The 26,509-nt window shown below is 36.3% G+C and overlaps 2 protein-coding genes and 1 non-coding gene across 6 annotated transcripts; 1 reads left to right on the forward strand and 2 right to left on the reverse strand.

Moving 5' to 3' along the window:
- Nucleotides 1-7,157: 7,157 nt before the first annotated feature.
- LOC148872896 (protein CORTICAL MICROTUBULE DISORDERING 7-like) lies at nt 7,158-13,128 on the forward strand. 2 transcript variants are annotated; one of them, XM_088967838.1, is made up of 4 exons: nt 7,158-8,185; nt 10,476-10,730; nt 10,823-10,914; nt 12,012-13,128. In XM_088967838.1, the coding sequence occupies exons 1-4, from the start codon at nt 7,505-7,507 to the stop codon at nt 12,808-12,810; spliced, it is 1,827 nt and encodes a 608-aa protein (XP_088823964.1). In that variant the 5' UTR covers nt 7,158-7,504; the 3' UTR covers nt 12,811-13,128. The 2 variants fall into 2 exon arrangements, with proteins under 2 accessions (XP_088823964.1, XP_088823965.1); XM_088967839.1 differs by having other exon boundaries at nt 7,372-8,185; nt 10,835-10,914.
- Nucleotides 13,129-13,427: 299 nt separating this feature from the next.
- Nucleotides 13,428-13,500, reverse strand: TRNAK-CUU (transfer RNA lysine (anticodon CUU)). Its single transcript has one exon. It is a non-coding gene; the product is annotated as a tRNA-Lys (tRNA).
- Nucleotides 13,501-17,064: 3,564 nt separating this feature from the next.
- On the reverse strand, nt 17,065-21,083 carry LOC148872898 (UPSTREAM OF FLC protein (DUF966)). 3 transcript variants are annotated; one of them, XM_088973155.1, is made up of 7 exons: nt 20,883-21,083; nt 20,399-20,538; nt 20,198-20,267; nt 19,982-20,094; nt 19,326-19,875; nt 19,138-19,242; nt 17,065-17,503 (listed from the first exon to the last, which is right to left on the reverse strand). In XM_088973155.1, exons 2-7 carry the CDS (start codon nt 20,532-20,534, stop codon nt 17,320-17,322), a joined length of 1,158 nt encoding a protein of 385 aa, XP_088829281.1. In that variant the 5' UTR covers nt 20,535-20,538; nt 20,883-21,083; the 3' UTR covers nt 17,065-17,319. The 3 variants fall into 3 exon arrangements, with proteins under 3 accessions (XP_088829281.1, XP_088829279.1, XP_088829280.1); XM_088973153.1 differs by having other exon boundaries at nt 19,326-19,881; XM_088973154.1 differs by having other exon boundaries at nt 19,326-19,881; nt 20,399-20,750.
- Between the last annotated feature and the right edge of the window lie 5,426 nt (nt 21,084-26,509).

The raw sequence follows: 26,509 nt of genomic DNA on the forward strand, positions 1-26,509 counted from the left end.
CCTCATTTAAGATATACATATTAATTAATAAATAGTTAAATATGGTTAATATTTAATCTCACCTATAGTCAATGAGTATTAAATAGTGTTATTACCAAAAGTTAATAAATATGTTTATTAAATTACCAAAAATTAAATATTCTTATTAGTACAGTTAGTAAATTATCAAAATTAATAAATATTGTTATTAATTAACTCATTAACAACATTTTATAGAAATCGAAAACTCTTTAACTAATTTCTATAAAATTGAGAATTATATTTAACAATTATCAAAAAGTATAAAATTTTAGTTATTGTTATTCTTATAATTAATAACCAAATACAAATGGGGAAACAAAAATATTATAATGTTAGAAAATGAAATTATTAATTAATTTATATTGAAAAATAAAAGATAAATTAATGTAATTTTGTTAGTAAATTACCAAATAAAAATATATATTTAACAACAATTTAAAAATTTTTCAATAAATCCCCATATTTACACAAATGTAATAAAATTTTCACAAAACTGCATTTTCGTAAAATAACATTTTTGAAATTAAAATATATAAAGTATTTTAAAGTTTATTTAAAATGCATTAAATAATTATTGACAATTATTAGAATAATTTGGAAATTTTATGAAATTTAATTACGTTTGATAGATTTTGGAAAACCATTGAAAAATTATGTAATTTTCATTGCAAATTATTAAAGCTAAATGACTATGGGAAATGGAAAACTATAATTCGAACAAATAATTACACAAATTATTAAGATAAATTAGTATAATATTGGAAAAAGGAAATTATTGGTTAGTTTATATTAGAAATTATAAGATAAATTAGTATAATTCTGTAAGTAAACCATTTAAAAATAAAATAAATTATTTAATAAAAATTTAAATAAAATTGAATAAATTTTCAAAATTACACAAGTACTATAAATTTTCCAAACTTTTCAGAAAATTACGTTTTTGAATATTAAAGACAATTTAGTGTACTTTCAGAAATTACCATGTGGTTGATACTCGATATATCCTTTTGGTCATTTTATCATCAAATTGAATATTGGATTGACGGGAACAGTGTTTTCAAAACTGGATCAAACCAAATGGTTAGACCGAAAAAATTGGGAACTGGACACTGTTTCACCTCAAAACCACTTTTTGTCCAAAAACCCTTTATTTGGTTAGCGAATCGCTGACCCGGGTAGTCGAACCGTTAATCCGGACAACAGTTTTTGGCCTTTTTTTGTTTTTCTAAACTTTTATTTTTTTTCAAAGCGGGTCATTCGTTCAGACCAATAGTTGGACTATTTGACCCCATAACAGTTCTCTATCTGGTCCAATTTTAAAAACCTTGGACAGGGAGTGGGTGCCTTGCCTTGAGCTTGGCTTGGTGTATGGCATGGCCTAGCCCAAGGCCCGACCCATGGACCAAGCTGACCCACAGCATGGCATGGGCCTATGTGGTCTCGGGCTGTGGGCCGTGCCAAACCGACCCACCAAATTATCTTAGAGGAGGGAGGCACGGCTCGGGATGCCTTGTGGGCCAACACGACACGACTCGCTCTTTGTGCAGGCTACATGCAAGTCGTGTCGTACCGACTCAGCACAACCCAATTTATACCTCTATTTTAACCCGCCAATACTGGGGACGGGGCAGAGAAATTTGAGGATTCTCCATCCTTGATGAGGAGTGGGGTGCCTTGCCCCTAAACTCGCCTGACATTGAGGAGTGGTTACCTTGCCCTAAACCCACGTGACATTGGGGACGGGGCGAGGATGGGGTAGTGTCTTGAGTTTGTGGCAAGGAAAGGGATGGGGAGCCCTGCCCTGAACCCACCCCGTTGTCATTCCTATATAATTATTAATTGTTAGTGGAATTAATACAAATGTTAGGTTTTATAATTTTTTTATTTATTTAAAATTAATTAGAATTTCATTTAAAATAAAAAAAAGAATAAAATTTATTAAAGTTACTACAAATTATTAATAAAACTAAATTTATTAATAAATATTTATTCATATTCAATTAACAACAATTATTTTTTATAAATCAACATTAAATGAATAATAAAATTATTAAATCTTTCAGATTTTTCCGCACATCGCACAATTCCTTGCTAGTATATATATATAGATCTCGTTTGACCACTTTTGACTCTCTTAAAAGAGCCGGGGTATAAATTAGATATACGTTAGTTTAGATTATGGCCTAACCCAAGACCAACCCTATCAATTTGGAATATCAAAAACTAGTCATGACCCTATTATAATCAGGACACAAACTCACAACCAGAATAGGCAAAATTGGCTCAGCTCGGTTCTATTAGGCAAACCTAACTAATTGACAACTCTATCGTGAATATAACAGGCTTTGAAGGTGACAACGGGTTCAATTGTTAAGGTCTTTGGCTGATTGTAGTGAAGCCATGGTTATTAGTTTTCAGAGTTACTGATGCTTTAGGTTATTTTAATTATTTCAAAAGTTAATATATAATATAATATATTCACTGGCAAATCATGAAACAAAAATATTAAAAGAAAAAGAGTTTCCATTCAAATAAAACTCTTGGTTTATAATTTTTGATATATTTAGAGAACCATGGTGGAGACTTAAATTTATTTGAATGATTTTGAAAGAAGTACAAATACAAATATATATAGAGTGCAACTATTTTGGTCATTTACGTTTTAATTTTACCTCAAATTTTGGTGGTCATTTACGTTTCATCGAAATGACTACAATTTCTCAATCAAATTCATGGACCCATGGTTTGTCGGGCTCATTTAAAACATTTGGCCCATTTAAATTTTAACAATCTCTCAATCGAACACCCACCCAAGCCATAAGAGGATAAGAAAAAGACATTACCACACTCACTAGTGAGTAGTCATTACGACACTACCCAACATACGTTTCGCCCTCAAACTCAATGCCAGCAACAACACATAGCACCAGATCGGTAGTCTTTCCATTTCAAAAGCTGCAGTCATCTCTCGCTGTCTCTCTCCCGCCAACATCTCAAATTCCTTTTATCGAGAGAGTGAAAGCAATTCTCTTAAGTCTCCCTCTCGTCCATTGTAGGCTTAGAAGATCTAAACCATTCATCTATTAACGACTTGAAGATCATAACCATTTTTTCTCTATCATCCCACTAATTAACGAAGCTGAACAATCCACCGATTTAGGGCCATCAAAGGGTCTTGATGAAGGAAGATTTGGCCCGACCTCGTAATCACTCAACACGTGGCAAAGGCAACAACTCGGCACAACAGCATGCCTGAGGTGCGAACTCTGAAAGGAGGAACCAGTGGTCCGAACTCCCTACGAGGAGCCTGAACTCTCTGTAAGGAGACCGAGCTCTCCCTTAGGCCCTAAGCCTTACAAACACAAAGGGCAATAACCCGAACTGGTCTGCCCCATGGCAGTTCGGGACACACCTCTATCCGAACTCAAGACTTCACATCGCTCACCACTCCAGCACTTCGCCTCCAGGATGTCGAACTGAACAAACGTACCATGCCTGACACCGAGGAAGTCCGTATCTAGGGGCGGTGCACCTGACTAACTTGGGATCTGACGCTTGACAGTTGCATTTCAAACGACCACTTGCCACTGCCATCTCTAGTTACAGAGACGGCTCCGACAATGAGCAGTGGCGATTCTGTCCCAATAGAGGGGATGGCACCTGAATTGGCAGAAGCACAGAAGTAATCATACCTGACTTGACAGAAGCCTCGGAGTGAGTGCACGAAGTGGTTATAAAAGGCTCCCTACCCCCAAGAACAATGTATGTGAACTTTGCGCCATCTGGTTTTATTTTGCCTTTGAGAGAATACTAATTTGAGCTTCGGAGCAATCTCATCGGGTTCCCCCCTGGAGTTCCCTCATCTTCCCCATTTTAGGTTCCCTGTAGCTCCATTCAGAGGCAAGGCCGTCGACAGCTAGGACTGGCCGAATTGTGCACCATCAATTGGCGCCGTCTGTGGGATGTGGCACAGAGACGAACACCACCGGGGAACAACTCCAAGTCCCCGTGGTGTGCATTGGACAGTTCACCATCCCCCTTCCAGTGGATGGGATCCCCAGCTTGAATGCGCCAAATGCAGTGGTGCCCGTAAACATTCTTGCCATGAACATCCCTCTTCCACTCCCTATAGAAACAACTTTTGCTGAACCAACTGTTGTCCCCCTGGCGACCCGCCAGAACTAGTTCGACGACCTGATACAATGCATGCGGGCAATGCAAGCCCAAGGCCATCGACAGCTAGGACCGGCTGGATTGCGCACCATCAGGTCTGATTTGGGTCAGGACAGGGTAGAATCAAATCCCCCTGATAAGATATATCAAGAAACTGGAACCAAACAATACCTTCTAGTTCTAGGGTCCGTAATTTTAGATTTAAAACCGAATCTCCTATCCATTGGGTTTGACCCAATGGGCACGATCCCATCCAGTTCGAATCTCCTATCTATAAAAATAGGGTTGCAAGTCGGGCTAGGTTAAGTGGGGTTGAGGCCAATCCTAACTCAATCCTAAGTTTTAAACCCCCAACCCGATCTTCAGCCTGACCTACCCAACCCTAACCCTAACCCTAACTAAATTCCTTCAACCCTAACCCAAACCAACCCAACCCAACCTAAAGTCAACTTTGGGTTGGGCCCAATCCAACCTTTTTCCCAACCCTTAAAATCTCGTAGAACTTTTTAATTTTAGATTTTAACTAAATTTTCATTACATATATTAATCCTATGTTTTATTAGCATTTGTTTGTTGATGCTTTTACACGGCCCATGGGTGGCCCGCACAAAGCGCTAGCCGTGCCATGCTGGCCCACAGGCTGTCACAGGCCGTGTCGCCCTCCTCGGTGAAAAATTTGGGGGTTGGCTTGACACGTCCCACGGCCTGGGCCCGTGCAGGCCTGTGCTGTGCCGCCCTCCCTAGTGAAAATTTTGGGGGTTGGCCCGACACGTCCCACAGCCCGGGCTTGTGCAGGCCCGTGCCGTGCCGCGGGTTGGGCTGTCCCGTGGGCCAAGCCTTGGGCCAGGTTGGGTTGTGCATTGGGCCAAAGCTATTTATTTAAAAAAATTGACAAAAAACTTAAAATTTTAATTTTATATGAATTTTGTGTATAAAATTGCTTTTATATACTATATATTATTATATAATTATAATTTATATAATATTATATAACTAGATATAAATATATATATGGGTCGATTTAGTTGGGTCGGTTTTAGCTGACCAACTCCCTAACCTGACCAGATCAATTTAGTTGGCCAAATAGCCTATGACCGAACTGAACCAACTCATAAACACTCATAATTTCAGCTAAATTAATAGTCACATCTCCGATAAATAACAATAGTTTAATCTCAAATAATTATTGAAAATTTATAGCGAAAATACACAATTATAAAAATATATTGATAATGAAAAATACAATAATTCAAAAATACAATAAGTACTAAAAATATATTTAGTCAATAAATAGTATAATCTTAAATAATAGTTTAATCTCTAATAAATATTAATCAATAACTTATAACAAAAATACAATAAATACAATAATTATAATAAATTAAATTTAAAAATTTCAATAATGGTAATTTAATCTCCAATAATTATTGAAAGTTTTTTGTTAAATAAAAAGACAAAATAAAATTATACATAATCATTGAAAATACATTTATCACAAAAAAAAATAATTAATTACTGAAATACAATAAATATTAATTTTAGTATACGTAATTATATAATAAATACAGATTAAGAGTTTAAAATTATTATTAATAAATATTAATTTTTTGAAAGTTATTTTCTCGAATTATTAGTTATTTAATTACTTAAATAATATGTAAAATCTTTAATTTTTAAAATATTAATTATTTATTGAATTTAACTATCCATAAAATCATAATTTATACTATTATTACATAATTTCATTACTAATTTTGTAATATATTAAATTATTATTAATTTCAATATTATATTATAATTATTTTTCTACTTTGAAGAAATGTTTAAAATTTATTACATAATTTCATTATTTTAACTATTTAAAATCTAGTTATGATAAATATTTAGTTATTTAAATTTTTAATTTTTTTGTTATTTGAATTTTATTTATTTAAAACTATTACATATTATTAAATATTTGAAAAACATTTAAGTTGATAATCTAGAAAAAAATAATTTAAATTGTTAGTACATAATTTCGTGATATATTTGTAAAAATGTAAATTTATTTTTTGTATTTTTAATAAATATTTTAAAGTTTCTATATAATTTTGTTAGAATATTTAAATAATTCTTAAATTTTTTAATCCAAACTTTCTTTAGATAGATACAGGTAAAAAGTAGGGGAGAGGATAAATAGGAATTAGAGATAATTTAGGAGAGAAACTCTCTACTAAATTAGAGATAATTTTGGAGATAAATAGGAATTAGAGATAATTTAAAAGATAAATAGAAATTATAGATAATTTTGGAGAAAGTAGAGGATAGTGGGAAAAGTAATTTAGGAGAAATTTTAGAAGAAGAGATTGTTTAGGTTATTAGGAAAGTACATCTCATTGGTTGTCTTGAAAATGACATGAAATAAAAAAAATAAAAAATAAAAAAAAAGAAAAAAAATTCTTTTTATTATAATAAACCTACTAAAAAATTATACATTTAATATATCCATATATGGTTCGATTGGGTTTTAAACCAATAGTAATTGGGATAATCAGAACCTGGCTAATCGGTTTTGGTCCATCGGGACCCATTTACGGCCCTCTAGGTCCGAATTGGCCCGTGGTGTACAATGTGCCCATCTGATCATCCTTAATTGATCCCACATGCTTTTTGACTGGGCTCCATAATCGAACAAGCCTGGCCAACACCTCACGTCAGATCACGTGATGGATATACGCGTCTATATCATACTGTCATCTCTACGACCGCGACTGTATTGTTATCGAAGCACATGACCAGCACTGGATACGTAAATCACTGTATCGGAAAAATGGCGGGTAAATAAATGTGGGCCTCACGTAAGCAAATTTTACTGGTCCAATCGCTGTCCTCTCTTCCGAAACTTCAGCAGTGTGTAGCTCAAAACCGAGTCAACTCGGTCCTCGACAGCGATTATTTTTTGGAAGCAGAAGCAGAGAGAGAGAGAGAGAGAGGGGCCCGTAAATCGAAGTACGACCGCTCTTTTAGTCCTTTGTCTTCTTCCACTTACCTCCGTAGGATAAACCTAGAACCCTGCGCCATCTCCACAAATCCAGATTTCTTTTTTTCGAAGTCTTCTCCTTTTGCCATGTGGCAATTCGTAACGCGGTCCCACTCCCACCACGGGGATATATCTGTATATTAAATACGGACTCCATCGGGTTTGAGGTTTTCTCTCTCTCTCTCTCTCTCTCTCTCTCTCTCGTTTCTCCCTGGACTCGATGTTGTTGCAGAGGGGAATACTGAAGAGGAAAAACGGAGCTTCGACTTCCCGAGCGGGTCTCCGTCTCTCATGGCGTCGCTCACACCAGGCGTGTTGCTGAAGCTCTTACAGCACGCGAGTAACAAAGAGGTGAAGGTCGTTGGCGAGCACCGCTCGGCGCTCTTGCAGGTAATCGAGATCGTGCCTTCCCTTGCTGGAGGAGACGATCCGTGGCAAAGTAGAGGATTCTTCTTGAAGGTTTCGGATTCGTTGCATTCGGCTTACGTTTCGATCTCGGACGAGGACGTCGATTTGATCTTCAGTGATAAGATCCAGCTCGGGCAGTTTGTTCACGTCGCTCGGCTTGACTCCGGATCGCCCGTTCCGGTGCTTCGTGGTGTTAAGCCTGTGCCGAAGAGGCGGCCCTGTGTGGGCAGTCCGAAGGATTTGGTTTCCAGTGATTTGTTGCCGCTTCGGACGAATATTTGCTTTTCGGAGGTCATTAAGGGGTCGGGAAATGCGAAGAATGTGAAGAAAGACGGAATCAAGAGATCGGATTTGAAGTTGAAGGTGAAAAGGTTGGAGTTCGGAGATGCGAAGCCGAGACGTGCATCCCTAGGGAATGCCAATGTGGAAGGGCTGGAGTTGAGGAGATTGAGTTTGGATACAATGCGGAAGAGCTGGGACCGAAGCCCCGGTTCGAAGAAGGCTGTGCGGTCTCCATCGACTTTGAAACCTAAGGAAACTTCGAGTCCTTCGGATTCTGCCTCTGTAAGTCCTTTTTTCATTGATTATTTCGCTGTTTTTTTATTTTTATTTTTTCTTGCTTTTGTTGCATGCCGTTTGGGTTTATGATGAGATTTATGAGATAAGACATTTTTTTGTATATGATATTTGGATCATGTTCTGCTTTTTGGTTATCTGTTTTTCTCTGTTTTCTGCTTCGGATCTCTTCTTTCCTGGCATTCAAGAATCCTTTCCTTCCCCTTTTCCCTTCCTCTGTTTTCCATATATTTTTCCTTTGTTATTTTGTTTTGAGGATATGCCCTTAGAGTTTGAAACGAGCAAGAACCAGACCGAACGGTGGTTAAAAAAACGATATTACATTTCTATGTTTATAATCACGAGTCTCCTGATCTCCTATGTGCTGAAGTTCTCTATCAATGTATTATATTTATTTCTCTTCGACAAAAAGGAGAAGGGAATTGATTTTCTACATATTCCGTAGCTCTGCTGTGTAGGCCATTTACATCCACTGGTGTCGGATACTGTCCCATGTCTTGGTTTCTGTTACCAAATCATCCCACATTTGCTTGAACGCTGCTTGAAAAAAATTTTCAATTCCTTTCATCCCAACGGTGATATTTAGGAATGCTACCTTCCAAAGCTAATTTGTCTTGAAGTGGCACAGTGATTAGCTTCGGGCATTCCTTTGTCTCTTTCATGCTGCACATCATTACTCACTAATTTCTCTTTATTCAGACGCTGACTCACTGGCCCTCATTAATGTTATGTTTTCAGTTTCCTTTGGCTGTTTCATTAATGTGAGCACATGTCGGTTGCAACCCAATGTTATTTACTACACCCTACTATGGGGCTGGACAATCACTCTGGTGCCTTGATTTTTAGATCTGCATCTAATGTATGATTTCTTAATAATCCATCTCCAACTTAGGTTTAACTTTTCAAGAAATTGCCAATGGTCAGGATTCTTAGATGTCAAAGGTACACTACAAAAGTTGTATCGGAAACTCCTAAATTTTAAACCCTAAACCCCTAAATTTTTAAACCCTATTATTAAACCTTAAATTTCAACAAAAAATGCATTTGGTCGGACACAATTCCTCCTACCAGGTAGGAACCAATAATTCTTCACTACAAAAGTTGTATCTGAAAGGTGGAAAGGGAAAGTATTATATAGCTTATGCTGAATAAAAAGATGGAGCTCAGGACCAAGCTTCAGTCGATTGATTATTACTGATAGATTCAAATGAACCTATTAGTACAGGTGTTATTCTTAATCAAAAGATGCGGTAACATCATGCATCAGTGAGTTTCTGACTTTGGTGGTTAATCACATTAGGGGTCATAAAGCGTGAAATGCAGGCATATTTGCATAATTTGTTTATGGGAGAATTCCTGATCAGTACCCTGTACTTTGGCTCGAGTGACAATTTGGTCCCCAAACTTTAAAATGTGGCAATCTAGTACCCGAACTTTCAGAACATGACTATCCAGTACCTTTCGTTAACCAGTCTGTTAATAAGCCGTTAACTGACATTTGAAAAGTAAAAAATGCCATCTAATTCTTTTTATTAACCATCCAAACGTTGACAAAAAACTGAACAGTCCCAAATCCTAGCCTCTTCTATTCAAAAAAGTTGGTGACTGTTTAGAAGAATCTAGAATTTGGGACTTCATTTTATTGTCAATGTTTGGATGGTTGATAAAGAGAATTAGATAGCATTTGGAGGGCATTTTTGACTTTTCAAATGTCACTTAACAGCTGATTAACGGATTAGTTAAAAACAGGTACTGGATTGTCACATTTTGAAAGTTCGGGTACTAGATTGTCGCATTTTAAAGTTCAAGGACCAAATTGTCACTCGAGCCAAAGTACAGGGTACTGATCTGGAATTTTCCCTTTGTTTACCAGTAATAGTATTTTTCTATGCTAGTCTGCATTACAAAAGGAATGTACATAGAAAGAATAGTCAGTTACGGAAAAGTAAAAAACGCGAGCACTATTTTAGAACAATAGACATGGTTAATTAAGTTGTCTAAGGTGTTTGCATGATTCTAAGACAGGGATGTGAAGTGCTCTTGGTTCCCTGTTGCATAATTCTAATTTGAAATCATACACAAAAACCCAGAACAATAACTAAATTACAGCCCCAGGGGGTTGGGGATATAAAGGTACGACATAATAATACTAGCAGTCTGTCAATTTATGTCTAAAGATAGATATATATCTTATGACCTAAGATATCTTTTATTGTTGATCACTTTCAGGTGCTTGTCATGGTCTTGATGTTTCAAACTGTTTCACATTGATTTGCAGGTTCTTTCAGATAAGAAGGATTCTTCCAAGAGGGATTCATTACTGAAGGTTCAAAATTTGAACAAATCACCTTTGAAAAGTAAAGGCAAGGGTTTTTCATTGAAACTAGCAAGCATGCCTTTGAAAAAAGAAATCAAGTCCAAGGATGGAACTGTTCCATGCCATCTTGTTAAAGTGCCTATCGCCTCTAAAAGTTGTTCTGATAAAAACATTTCATGGGAGATGCTTCCATCTAGAATTCATGCTCTTGGAAAGGTATACTAATGAATATCCATATGTGAATTTTCAGTGCACCTAATGCCAATTTTTACTTGCTAGATTTTAATTTAATTGATGATATCATATAGGATGTTGTGCAGCATAGAAATGCTTCTTTTCTTGCTGCTGTGGATGCTTTACAAGAAGCATCAGCTGCAGAAAGTGTCATTCGATGCATGAGGTAGTTTACTTGCTTTTATCTGTTTCCACTTTTTGTTGTTGGCTTAATTGTTTTCATTCTTTTTGGTAATGTTAATAATTTTTTTGGTATTGTAGTTGTGTTTTTGTTGAAATGTCATTTATAGCATTCCTTAAAGAACTACTTCTGCTTAGGATGTATCATTTCCTTTTAATACTGGATATTTTCTCAGTCATTGCAAATAAGCCACCAAACTTGTGCATGCTTATGAAATGCTTGTTCAGGGTTCACTTTATGAAGTTATATTATGTTGGTTGTCTTCTTTTTCTGGAGTGGCCTCTGCATGGGGATAATCATTCTTTGGATGCAACTATGCATGTATTCCAGGCATTCTGTCTTGTCTCTTCTCAAAACCTTCTTATAGGAGATGACACTGGGGTAGCTAATCATCAAACACTAACATAAGGTAACATGGGTAAAGATATGAAATTATTATTATGTACACCATATCTCTCAATAGATGATATCTCAGATCCCCTGAAAGTTTTTTTTTTTTGATGAGAAATGGTAACTTTCATTAATTCTTTAAAAAAACTTAGTACAAACTGTCACCTTCAAAAACAAGGTGACCCCCTCATCAAAATTACAAACAGGCCCAAAAAAGGTTCTGCCTACTAACTCCTTGCTTTGCTAAAGTCTCAGCCATTGCATTGGCTGATCTAGTCCATTTAAACCAGACTTCAAGCTCCCTTGTTAGTTGCATAATCTCCCTTACAGGTTGTCTAAGGGACCAGGCGTGTTTGTAAAGACAGCTAAAGGGCAATAGAAGTATGTCTAAAGAACTAAACTTGTCTCCTATAAAACAGTATGAGATTAGTGGAAGGTTATAGTGGCAAAGTGATAACACAACCTTGCATGTTAAAAGTTTATGGTATCTTCTATTTAGGAAACTTGCCCTGATTGCTTTTCATATTCTGTTAAAGGATTATTTTTCATATCTATCATTCCCTGCTTCTGCTAGCCTAACGAACTTGCAAATTAATCTGCTGTGCTGCTTTTCCAAAAGTTAATGCCAATGCTTTGACATGCACCAATTCAATTAATCATTTATGCTGATTGACCTATCCTGCGTCCTCTAGCATGTTTGTAGAACTGTGGGAAACTGGTCAGCAAGATTCTCCAGGGCTATTAGTGGGGCAATTTCTAGACCTCCACGACAGCATGCGACAAGTAGCGTCCACGGTTGATGCACTGCTAGAGACAAGATCTCCTGAAACAAAGACTAGCACCCCGGGCACAGAGCAGATTCCAACACCTGAAATATGCAGAAGTTCTACAAATAAAAATGAAGATGCAACATTGTGGGTCCGTGCTGCTCTAGAGACTGATCTTTCCAAATTTTCACTCTTCACAAAGCAAGATAAGAGGGGAACTATAAATGGCGAGCAGTATCACTATGTTGTCTTGGAAAAGACTCCAGAACCAACAGAAGTGAAGTTGAAGAGATGTTCACCTCAGAACAAACGAAGCCCGAAACTACCAGATTTAGCAAGTAAATCATTACCATGTCATTCAAGCCGGCCTAGAGTTTCAGCAACAAAGAAGGCCAATATTGAGAGAAAGGAGTGGTCAAAGGGAATTGGTCTGATGGAGGTAGCTTCTCTAATAAAACGACTCATCTCATTTTCACGTGGATCGTTCTTGAAGTACTTGGAGGATTCACTGGACAATGGATTTGGGTTGAAGCGGGGAGAAGGCGACGATGAGATTGCTATTCTCCTTGGGCAGCTTAAAAGGGTGAATCAGTGGTTGGAAGATTCAGTTGGGGATGGGTTAGATATTAATGAGAGAATAGAGGGCTTGAAGAAGAAGCTATATGCTTTCCTACTTGAGCATGTTGATTTGGGTGTTGCTCCCTCCAAACAGGGACCAAGCTGACAGAAGAATGCTTGGAAGGTGTTTTCTTTAGGAATTTATTGAAGTACAGAGTGACGTGAGTATACAGTTGACAGGGTTTTGCCTGCAAATACGAGTCTTTTGCCTTGAAGAAAGTCTTTCTTGGACTGAAACTGACACGATGTAGAAGCTGCTCCATAATTTAAAATACCTAACCGTTTTAATCTTACTGTTCAGTTTTATTTTTTCCTAGCGCTTTGTACTTAGTTGAGGCTTCTCCAATCTGAAATGTCTAACACTTTGTTTTGCCTATAATTCCAGTTCACTAACAGGAAGAAACGGTCTAGTCGATTGTATCGATTCTTGCTTGTTGAGGTGTATAGTTGAGAATCTGAAACCTTCATATTCAATACTAACGTCCTCTAAAAGTTTAGATACTTTTGATGAAATTGAGCTACTGGGGATCGTTTTTTATATGAGGTCAGGCTGTATATAATTTGCAAGGATTGGACATGGTTGTCTGCTAATTGTCAACAAATCATGTCCGTCGTCTATTATTGAGATGGACATCTCTCTGAGTTTAATCTAAAACAAGAATTAAGAGGGAGAGAGGGAGTAAATAAGAGGAGGAAGGGGCCGTCATCGAAAACAACAGAAAACGCCCACCGTGGGGCTCGAACCCACGACCACAAGGTTAAGAGCCTTGCGCTCTACCGACTGAGCTAGACGGGCCTGAATACATGTTGTGTGGACTCTCTCTAATGGAATACAGAACAGTCGAGGCATTGATAAAAACGTATGCAGAACCATGTAGACAAGAATGATTGAGTGATTGAGTAGGAGAATAATTGAGATGGGTTGATCAGACCCTTGTAGAATTGAGTGTTTGGATGATTGAGTAGGAAAATCATTGAGATGGGTTGATCATGTGCAAAACCCTTTGTAGACTGGATTACTGGTGTAAGTTCGACCTCAACTTTTTGTTGCTCTTAATTTTTTTATTAAACCAGTAAGCTAAGCATGGACCAAGGCTCGTGAAGTCTCTAGAATCTCTACTTTGGTTTAAGTAAAATGCACTACAAGAATAAAGTGGAGCAAAATAAAAGCAAGGGCCATCATGCACCATCGAAAATCGAAATAATAAAAGACGCCCACCGTGCCTTGCGCTCAATCGACTGAGCTAGACGGGTTTAAACAGATGGTTTATTGATAACAATTAAGATGGTTTACAAGGTGTTTGGGTATGGTTTTCATTTATTTGATAAACGGTGTTATCTTTATCCTATTATGCTATTTTATACGTCTATTTATCTTATAAGTATTTGTCTTAGTTTACGTCTAAATCATTCATTGGAGGAAGTTTTATTTTAATGTTTTTTTCAATAAAAAAGTGTTTATTTATTATTCTGCTTATGTGGCATCTAACTGTCAATAAATACCAGAAAAAAACATTTATCAACCATTTTTTCTTGGTTTTGAAGACAAATCAAGTATAAATATTTATTTAATAAATAAAAGTCATGCCAAACATATACTTAGTCATACATAGACACCATAGAATATTGCATGCAAGTTCGGCCTTAACTTTTCTCCTTTTTTGGATTTGAAAGATAAGGTAATTGTAGTGGAGTTGACATTGTGGGGCGCCCCTCAATGCCTCAGCGCATCCTCACCTTGTATTGGGAACATCTCCCAGTGATGTCTCATTATCTCTTGTACTTATTATCGATAATATTCCCAATACAAGGTGGAGATGTGTTGTGAGGCATTATGGGGTGCCCCCTTGTGGGTGCAGATGTGAACTCATTATAGTGGGTTTAACAGCCCATAGATCGTTTGGTTGGAGGCACGTCTTTTTGCAGAGACGAGATGAAAAAAAAAAGGCAAGAAGCTTCAATTCTAACGTTCTGAAATAAATTCAAGCTTCTCGCATTTTTTTGGGGTGGAGCCTTTTGACAATTAAATATTTTTCAAACCAAACAAAAAAATGAAAACATGGGTACCGGGCTTCTAAACAGTTGACCCATGTGAAAAGACATGCCAAACAGGACTTAAATTATCTAATTGAAATACGTACAAAATTCATAACATCCGGTATCCCCTGAGGATAGTTTGCAAAATAAATAAATAAATAAATCCTGAGGATAGGTTTTTGCAGTCTGAACTACTTTATTGGCAGGTACATTGAACTTTTTATTTACAAAACAAAATGAAGCAGAAGAAAAGTGAAGAAGTTGTTTGGTCCCGAGCAAAAGCCAGTGGCAAGACCATGGCAGTGAAGCTTGAGATTACAACGCTCGGACAACTTCTGAGAATCCAAACAGATCAAAATATTACTTGATGCCCATTGATTTTCTTGTTGAACCCCTTGCAAAATAGACAATAATTTAGCTTCCTCAACAAAATTCAAATTCTCAATCCTCTCCTCAAAATGCCTAGATAAATCAATAACACCATAAGAAAAAGATCGAGTACTGAAATTGCCCGCATCAGTAAAGATAATTAAATCTATATGGTTAATCACTCTTAAGTTAAATTTCTATAAACAATCATGAGATGGACTAAGATCTGTTGGAGTATGTATTTACCATTTATACGCGTCAAATCCACTGCATCAAGACTTGACAATCCTTAAAGCATTTTCGTTCCTAACAAACCAGATGTAATAGAAGGCAATTGCTTACCAACTTAAAACCTCAGAGATTGTTTTTATCAAGCCGGGAAGTAATTAAATCATGTTGACAAGTCACCCAAGAATTGTGAAATAAATTTTGCAAATTTATACTCCAAGGATCAACAAATAAAATAGCTTGGGCGAAATTACACTCAAGATGATTCACAGATTATGTGTATTGATTACATAACCCACATTGACAATCCTGAGGGGAAGCAAATATCAATTCTTTAACATGTATAAAATTATTAACCACTCCTCACAGAAACATTTGATATTTCTAGGGTATAGGAAGCCTCAATATCCATTTAATACATTTTTTTAATCGTTAAAAATAATATTAAGGTAAGGTTGTTGAAGATGGGCATAAGCTTGTTTGGTTGAAAATTTACCTAAGGAATGATGAGTCTACACCAAATTTAGAGCATTTTCTTCTGGAAAAATTGGAGTATTTAGAATGTCTCCTATTTCTTCTTGGTTCATATGCAAATTAAGAAATTTCCGGTTCCAGAAATCAACAGATATTAACGCTGAAATAGGAAGATTCTTAAAAACAAAGGACACCGGTTGAGATGACATTCTAAAACGATTAGTTGATTTGATCCAAGGGACTAGATCCAAAGGCGCTAAAGAGTTCCTAATAACCAAATATCCAACTTCATTACACATAACCCGAAGTTTAGGAGCTGTTGTTTTTCATAAAAGTGAGCTTGTAGCACTCATAAAGTAGAGAAGAATACTTTTGTCTTTTCAGGTATTTTGATTTTCACACCTGAGCCCATAGTTTATGTTGCTCAATTATAAACCTCCATGCTAGCTTTTTTAAAAGGACCAAACTAATCTCATATCCTTGAGACCCAAACCCCATTGTAGTTTGGTTGATTTTGTGCCAACCACACTATCAAAAAGTATTGGGAGGGCGTTTGGTTTCGTATATTTATTCAGTAAATGTTTTGTATTTTTATTACTGTAAAATCAAGAAAAGTAATTAATGAGGGTGTTTGACACATAGGTGCCATTAGACACCACATCAGAAAAATGCCAATAATTTGTTCCAGGAAGTTCCAAAATGAAGTTTCTTGAAAACGGAAGAGGAACACAGAAACCGAAATTTGCTTTTACAAACTTTGATACACATAAATGCATTTAATGTGTCATTTGCTGACAGGGTGCCTATTTGGCACCGCCAATAAATATAAACAGAACCAAACATATACTGAGTCTAGAATCTAATTTAGCCCACTAGAAATTTCTTATTGATTTTTCAATATCTTGAATGGTTTTCTAAGAAAATTGAATAATACTCATAGAATAAAGAGGCATTGATTGAAGAATAGATTGAATGAAAACACATTTATCAGCCTGACTAATTGTAGAAGCTTTCCACTTGTTTAACTTAGTGGAAATAAAAAACTTAAGTAACCATTTCTCATCTCAATAAAAATAAAACTTAATTTAATCGCTCATATTAAATAAAAAAAAATTGATACTAAACAAAAATGATAAACATACATGAATAAAAAAATATATATCACCGTACTTAATAGGGGGATCATGTCTGGACTGCACATAAGAAAATATATATCACCGTACTTGCGCTCTACCGACTGAGCTAGACGGGCACTTGTTATTTATTACCACTGCACATAATAAGAAAAAGATTCAAAACTTATATTTATATATTGCATTTCACCTTTCCGGCTTTCCCTACATGGAAAAGAAGACGGAAGATTTAAAGGAAAAAAAAACGAAAAAATAAAATAAATAAATAAAACTTTGTTTAAAGAATTCCTGTCACAATGAAGACTACGACTATAGAGTCAATTCCTCTCTGCCTCAATATCTCTATCTATGCATCTGTAACTAGCAGACTAGCTCTAGTGCGTCATGAGAAAATAACTCGGTTCTTCTTTGAATGGAGGGTCGGTTGCTGATCCTTGTTGCGATGATGACGTCTTCTTCTCAGCAGCAGAATTTGCGCTCTTGCTTTGTTTCTTCATACCTTTGCAAGACTTCATATGCGTATGCATTTTCTCCGGTTTAAATGCCTTTCCACATTGCCTGCAACCACCAGTAGGTTCATGCAAAACATCGTATAAATGCACTTGCGCAATCGTTCACGTTTTAGTCACAGTGTTTGTCTGCTCCTCTTAATTTCGTTTTCCATTATCTACCACTGTTTTATGTTGGAGTCCAGCCATCTAGGCCTAGTTTCATTTGCAGAGATTCTTTCTTTTCAGTCATTTAATTGGTTGGATGGTCGATATAATCAACGGACCTAATGCAGAATTCTGAATTCTGCTACAAACCTATAATCAATGCATGTGAACGTAGGTTTTGGGCTATTCCTACTGTTTTGTCGGGCCATCCCATTTTATTTTAACACAACTAGGAGCATGTGGATTGTTAGACCTAAATAAAAATCACTGATCTACCAATGACACACACACATACACGCAAAATCACTGATCTATCAAACACTTTCACATAAGCACCGCTTCACCATTTCTCCCATTTGTGAATCCGTACACATAAGGACTTGCAAAAAAAGACTTCGGTTTATATGCTCACCTATCATTGGGGAAAGCTTCATTTTAGTGCTTTCCCCCAATGGTTAGGTATTTAATCACCATTTTGTTACTAAGTGTCAATAAATGAATTTATCATTGCTTTTTTCGGTTTTTCAAACAAATCAAATACAAAACGTTTAATCAATAAATAACCAGGTTCCAAGACATGCTAAATAAGTAACAGAATTTATTAGCATGAGAATTGATCAATGCGTAGGGCTTGGTACATCAATTAAATAGTCCTGATCAACCAGTATCTTTGCAATTACATAAATACATAATTAACCCGGTTAATATTTAGATTTTGGCATATCAATGGATAATTAGCTTAATGTACTCCTAATATTATAGTGCATGACTTCGAACAAATCAACAAAAAAAAAAAAAAAAAACAGTTCCAAATCCGTGATCCTAAAATGGAGAATATAGGTGTTTAATTGTAGAATTAGATGAAATGTTGTCAAGTTGGCTAAAGTCATTTTTGACATTCAAAAAATGTTTCTAGGTATGGTCAGATCGGCTACTTTTGTTATGAGACCAGACGATAACAGAAAAGAGAGATACGTGATTCATAAAACATAGAGATTTTTACCACCTCAAAGTTGGGGAAAGCTCTGTACTTGGTCAGTAAAGTGAAGGGATTAACAAAAAAAGAGGGATATGATTCATGAAATCTTCGAGAATTTTTTGGAGAATGTTTCATACTTTGTCAGTAGAGTGAAGGGAGGTTTAGATAATTTCCGCTCTATTCATTTTCCCGATTATTTGACTACTCCCTTTGCAGCTTTGCCAACCTGAAGGCCTAAAAAGAAAGTTGACTAAGAACCAGATAGGGTTGTGCCAATTCAGAACCAGATGAAGAAATCAGGTGGAATATGGATTTTCAATGTGGGACCCTCCAACTAACCCTTGTCTATCTATGTATTTCACTATTACTATTATTGTAATTTGCTTCAAATCCTGGTCGTAACAATTTCCTACTATTAATTGAGAAAAACGAAAGCGAAGTGTGGGAGCTAGAGATTTGAGGGATCAGTATTGTTTTTCATGTTACTTTCAATCTGTTACTGCCGATATCCATTAAAAAAAATCTATTACTGCAGACTGTTCACTATTAAAACTTACGAGCAATTGGGCTCGGCGACTGGCTTGTAAGCAGCGGAAACCGTTTTCTGATATATAGAATCACTCGTCGCCCTCTTTGCATTCTTCTCTCCTTTCCAACATTTCCTGAAAATCCAATAAAAACTTTACATAAGGAAAAACACGAATCAAATCAAACAGTAATTTTTGAATCGATCCAATAGCTTTACTTGGTCTTATATTGTTGGTGGTTCCATGCAAAGCCGAAGATTCTATCGGATCCACCCAACTTCTCGACCTTACAAATCTCTTCTGCTTCACCGGAAGGATTCCTTGAAGCTCCATAAACCCGCTTCACCAACGCCGAGTCATTCGTCTCGACAGCACCGCACGTTATTAGGTTGCGGAACACGTGAGAAGCTCCGTTCGAATGGCTCTTACTCCTCAAAAATGAAGATCTCGTCGACGGTGCTGCTGCTGAACCAGCATCTTTATTCTTCTCTGCGTCTGTGTCCTTCTTTCTGTTCTTCCTCAACAATCCCGACGACAACATTTTCCCGGGGTTTTCCTTTGAGTCCTGCTTTCCATCCGGCATGAAACCTGAATTTGATTCGATTGAATCGACCGTCGTCGCCGATGTTTCCGAGTCTGAGGTTCCTGATTCGTTCTCCTCAATTTCGACAGCAGCGGTTGCGGCTTTCATCTTTGCATCTTCTTTCTCTTTCACTGGTTTCTGCATTGAAGATTTCTTTTCACGGCATAATGAGCAAGTACCTGTTACTGCTCCTTTTTTTTTGAAGAAAAATAAAACGAGAGACACAATTAAGTAGTGTAATTGTGGTTCAGTAACAAATTAGTGTCATCTAAATTGAGATCGAAGGAATACCAGAGGGAATAATGGGGATTTCGGATCCTTTGAGGACGTATTCATCATCTGCAATGGGCGTGATAAGATCGTCGTCCACCAAATCTTGCCATACATAACCTGTCTTGTATTTCCTGTCAATAGATTTGTCGATAACAGTAAGCGCCATTACAACTGTCTGCACCGGAGAAGAAATCATTCAGAGAAATGAACAGGCGTTACGTACTCTCTTATTACCTCTTATAAGACCAAGCGAAGGAATCCGGCATGTCATTTCCTCTCAAATCCGACAGCCATCTCTTAACATCTTCAAGTTAATAAAAAAAGCAAAAATAAAAAAGCAGAAAAAAAGTCTGTCAGAATCTATTCGTGAACAGTTTGGACTTCAGAGAGAGAGAGAGAGAGAGGATGGGCCGATGGGAGGTCTTTGGCGTCTACCTCGCAAATGAACGCCGTTTCGACTCAGGTGATGGACACGGAAGAGGTGAGGATGCTCAACTCGACCCATCCGATTCAGAAAGTAGATGATATGCACTCGCCTCATCTCTCCTGCCTGTCCTCCTTTGGCTTCCATTTTCCTGCAAGATCATCACGAGAGGCGATCGACTCACATCTTCTTTTCAGGCAAAACATACCACGCTTGCTTTGAAAATCTTTTCTTAGAACAAAGAGAACTCGTTAGAGAGTGAAAGATTGATCGGATATCCGCCGGCCTGATCCAGAAAAAAAGCCGACAAGAAAACAAACATTCTTCTTCACGATGCAACCATTGGATCATACAATCATCATTCTTGCATTAAAAAAACGTATTTCTCAATCCATGCGATAGCAACAAATTGAAAGATCAAATAAGAAAATATAAAAATTCCTCGCAGAAGCAAAAAGAATCATTGAGATTCGAGATTACAGATTTGTCTCCTACCTCTTTTCTTTCTTTTCTTGTATCGTAAATTTTGCTTTTTTCCTTTCTCCTGACGATGGTGCAGAGAACAGAGAACAAGAAGCGCCGATTGACTGAGTCTTCACTGTTTCTTCTGCAGAAGAGATCAGAGAATTAAAGGAGGTCGCCGACCAGTCTCCGAGCTATTTATAGGCAAACCAACACTCCGGCGGTTTCTCTCCTTCGAACTCTTCTTCAGCTTTTTATTCATTTCCCGCGATATTTTGAACGCCTTTTATCCTCCAAATGACAAGTATGTTCTTACTGTTCTTAACTATGAAGGTGACGTAAATACTCTAAGCTTAATTTTATAAACTATCACCAATTTGGTAATTTTCAAGCGTCTTTTTTGTAATTTTACACTATGGAGTACGAGACATCACACAACGGCGTTTCGTTTCGGTCACCTAATTTTCCCTATTTTTCATAAAAAGTGCCATTTACTTTGACACCCTTACACTTTGATGTATTTATTAAAACTTACCTTACAGTACATATTATTAAAACACCCCAATAATTTGTAGCCCTTCAAGTTCAACTGCTTTATTTATCACTATTTTCATTAGTACTAGAGTAGGAAATGATGTTTTTGACCCTAACATCCGTTTGACCAAAACAATGAATATGATACTGAAAAAAACTTATAACCAATCACTCAACCAGTATCATAAAAGTGGTAACCAGGTTTTCAAACTCAGCCCATCAATGAACTGGTATCATTTCATCCCCGTGGCCCGAATACTATTTGCTCAAAACTGTTGAAATGGTCTTTGATCTATTAATTTATGTGGTTGAATTGTTGACTTGATCGACCCAAACAATAATTTTGGACCAAATTTTATTTTAATTATATTTTTATATTTTTTTTAAATTTACAGCCCGATTTATTTGGTCTAAATATCAAACCTTTGACTCGAGAAATGGGTGGCTAAAGCGGGTTCAAATGAGGTAGGCATGAAGTTGTAAGCACGACCTATGAGCGCTTGAACATATTTTTGACACCTGTTCCTTAAAATACCCTCACCCCACCCTTGAAAAAGATTAATACTCACTTTTGACAATTGTGAAAATATTTATCAAGTGCTCATTTAACGTGCTTACTTTAATGTGCCTATTAGATCCAGTCTTAGCCAAAGCAGTTCCGGTTCCATACCAATTTTAAAAATATTGGTTTTAATTTGTAAGAGCTCTTTCGGTGTCCTATTTTTCCAATTCACATATTTAACCACATAAAAAGGGCAAAATATTGATTTTTCCCTAAAGGTTTTGTTCTTAGAAGGTTGATTTCAGAGGCTTACACATTTTCCACTTATTTTAAGAGGTCACGTGACCAATCATATGCATGGAAAATGAATCATGTTATTCAAGCTCAACCCATGAAAAGCTTGATTTGGCTCAACCTAAACCTAGCTTTAAGCTGAACTTGAACCCAATATATAGGCTTGTTTTCAAATTGAGTTTAGCTCAAAGGCAATAAAATTCGACTTATAAGGCCCATGAGCCAGATCGAGCTTACATATATAATATATTTTTTATTTTATGAGAAGTTTGACTCATAGTCGAACTCGAGCTTATGAGCTTTTGAGTCGAGTCAAACTTGAGCTTGAATCAAGCTAAAGGCATCATGGTTTTCTGACAAACCAACGTCAAATAGCCAAATATTCAGATCAAGTAGACTCAAATCCACCCTAAGCAGTCCTTAAATGAAAATAAAAATGTTTTCTAACCGAAACTAAAAATTATAGTGTTTTAGTAATAACTTAAAAGTATAGGGTAGGCTTTTGTAATGAAAATTTAGGAGCTATCTAAATAAATATTATTTTATAAATAAATAATCCTTTATAATATTATTTATAAATGATTTATTCTAAAATCGTGGCCGTTGATTTGTGATCTTTCTTTCTTTAACTGCTTCCATTTAGTTAGGCAGTAAATCGCGATAAAATGACAGAGGAAGTTATTCCGCGAGAAAATGTACAGTAGGGCTATATATAACGAAGGGCGCAACATTCGTTAATTGTCACGCAATGATGGTAACAAAATCCGCGAATCGAGAGAGAGAGAAATTGACTGACCTATTCATGGACCCCATATTGTGCATTTTCATGGGCCCACGGTGGCTAAACAAGATAAGATTGGTTGAATATATTTTCGTGTGCTACATTGTGTGTAGAATTCTTTCTACTTTTTCACAATGTTAATCAACCGGTGGTGTCTGATCTTTCTCTCTCGGATAAGTGGAATGCAATCCACCTCCCTCCTAGTCTATAAAAACCCATTTTATTTTATTGGTGAACTATAAAAACCCATTTTGTTATGGATGAACTATAAAAATCCTTTTTTTTTTTTTTTATGGATGTCTACCCTTTCTTTTCTTTGCTCCTTTAACTTAGGATGCAAGCATCCTTCAAATCATGGTTTTCCAAATCATCGTTGATCCAGATGGTTGGACTGTTTGGCTTGGGAACTGTCTAGGCAATAAGTTCCGTTTTTCTCCAAATTTGGTCCCTGGCCAAAAATCGTTGAATCGATCAATGACCCATTGACTCGGGCGATCAAACCATCGACCCGTTCAACGGTTTATGACTGTTTTTTTAATTTTTATTGTCTGAACGAGCCATCCATTCAAATCAGACAGTTGAACCATCACCCCAAAAACTGATGACTAGAACAATTCCATTTCTAAATCATTTTTTTAAACCATGCTTTAAAGCATTCCTTGTGTATGTCTAACAATGTGAAATAATTTATCGATATAGTTAATGATTATGATTTACCTCTATCTATATTGTCGTTGTGTTTTAAGAATAAGTGGTTTGAGAAATAAGTATTTATTAGTATTTGGAGGTCCTTTCTCAAACTATTTACATTTATTTTAAGTATTTGTTTGAGTTACAGTATTTAATAAATCATTTAATCAATAATTACTTATATTTGTGGAAATGACAATTATAACCATGTGAATTGTTTGAAATACAACAAAGAAATGGAGAAAAAGAGAAGAGATTAATGTACTTGGAACAACTTCTTAGCCCAGAGTACATCACTTGTTGCACTTGCTTATTCGTGTTGGAACTCAAATGGAGAAGACACTCAACAAGATTTTGAAAAAATGATGGGGACAAATTTATCCCAAAAAATTGGAATATGTGCTTAAAATAAGCAGCTGTTAGATTGTTTTTTTGTAAGTACTTATTTGCTCATTTTTTGCCAAACATGAATAAATGTTTATATATTCCATCACTTATTTTAAGTATTTATTAGTATTTATTCAAATAAATACTTAAAATATATGATACCAAATAAGGGCTATATTGCGGATGCTTGCTTTAAGCTCCATGCAAATCACAAAAGTTAAAATCTGTTTTTGATAAAAAAAGGTTAAATCAAAATACAATTAATACCTACTTGCAAAATTGTGGCTTCCCAACAAAATTGTGGCTTTAGATTGTATAAGGAAAATGTGCTAATCTATGTGCGACTAACTTTGGAAGGAGAATACGGAGAAGTGCACAAAAAGGATAAAGCCAGACTTTTAGATTCTAACATGTGTATCTTTTAGAATTGAAAGTTAATAATTAAATGAAAAGCATTAATGAAATCAATGTCCTTGAGCTTATAAACTGTTCGGGTCAAGGTCGAGCTGGTTTCGGATGCTGCGTGGCTGCCCAATCACCTCAGTCATGTTAGTGGCATGTTGTCTCTGCGGCCATATCAGCACCACACTGCCACCTTGGCCTCCACCTTATCCCCCCAGCCACGGAGACTCTATGTCATGCGGATAAGTACAACCAAGACAAAAGAGCAGATGGTGATAATCCCATTAGAGATTATGTTTCATCCCGAAGACTTTGGCGGTTAACCTTATTTCGACAATCCCGGAAGCTTAATCCAATCAGGACACTGGAGATTATATTGTTCGGACCAGTACTATTCTCTAACTGCTCGGTCCGATTCCTTGCTACTTTCCACTGACTTGAACATCGGAATGTCTACTTGGGGATAATTCCTCGGGCCTCTGATATCTTTCTTGATCGTAGATCTTGGAGCGTGATTTTGTCCTTCCACCCCAATTCCGCCCAGTTGACAAAGACTATTTAACTGTAACTTCTATTCATGCACCATGTCAAATCGAGCAGCATCATAAACAAATAGTCATACATAAAAAGAAAAAATAGAATACAATAAAAGAAAAGATAGCATATTTTAAGCTAGTGTTTTGATCCCGCTGGTGATTTGGACGTCGCGTCCAATTATCAATCTTATTTCCAAGTCCAATTTTCTTAATACGTGGGATTTGACCAAAAACCGTTGACTTGATCAGAGTCTATTGGACTTAGCCACGGGTTAAACAATACATGTACATGCATTGTACATAACTTTGTATCCAATTATCGGAATAATGTTTATGTCAACTTTGGATAACTTTACAAGATATACTCGTTCCAAGGAGCCAAAGGTGCATAGTCTTGACCCGTTAAACTAGGACGATCGAACCAATGACCCAAGAGCTAAAGGCAAAAACAATTCATCATTTAGGGTCGGTTTTCAAAACATTATTTTAAGCTCATTGCATATAAAAATGGTTTAAGCTCATTGCATATATAAATTCTAAATAAGAGGAGTTCGAAAATCTACTCTCAACCGAGTTCATTCCCTAAAGTTTTTATGGGGATTGAGCAATAATTGATATCTTAAGGCTGTTTTTGGTTTGAAAGAAAAGGTAAGGAAATCTTTACAAATCTTATATATGTTTTCTTGTCTTTGTCATCCTTTTCTGCCTTTTCCTTCAAATCAAACATAGCCTAAAGCACTGCCGATGTAGCAAGCTTGAGATTGAGATCAAAAGGTAGAAAATGTCATGGTTTTGAAAATTAGACCAAGCTGAACGCTAGGACCGGTTGGCCCAGGAACTGGCCATAGGTCCAGGTCTGGTTTTGGGTTTTGGACCCCAAAACCATACAACCCGAGTTCGGACCAGATGGTAAGACCATTTGACCCAGAAACTAGTGGTCAAAATGGTTTTGTTTCTAGTCCAATTATCAAAACCATGGAAAATATATCAAAAGAAAAGCTCGGATCTTGTTGAAAATTTTGCCTTTTTGGTATCAGCTTCGAAATTGGAGGTTGATTAGGAGCAATGTTTTAAAAACCGACTCGGAGGCTGAGCCATCTTTGCCTCTAGGTCGCGGGTCACCAGTTCGACCAGTAGGGTCGAACGGTTTAGATCATGCCACATCAGCGCATATATGTATTAAGTATATATATTACATATATGTCTGTATATGTGTTATATATATATATATATATTAAATATGTTAAATATGTATTAAGTATATATATTAAATATGTTTTTAGATATATTATATGTATTATTTTATATTTAATTCATATATTTAATTTAATTTATATTTTTTATAAAAATAATAAAAATTACAATTTGAGGCCAAAAAAGGTTTTTTATTGTGAAAATAGTGGGGCAAGGTGCCTATGGATCCTTAGGACGCATAGTTCTCGAAAAGTTACCCAAAAAAAATTGCCCCAATTGGACATCAAAGTGCAAAGTTATGGCCTTCGAAAGTTTTTCATGCATTGAGTGTGCATCTCGC

The sequence above is a fragment of the Nelumbo lutea genome, chromosome 2 (genome assembly GCF_056320005.1).
Source record: "Nelumbo lutea isolate HS-2025 chromosome 2, American lotus-T2T, whole genome shotgun sequence".
Taxonomy (NCBI): Eukaryota; Viridiplantae; Streptophyta; class Magnoliopsida; order Proteales; family Nelumbonaceae; genus Nelumbo; species Nelumbo lutea.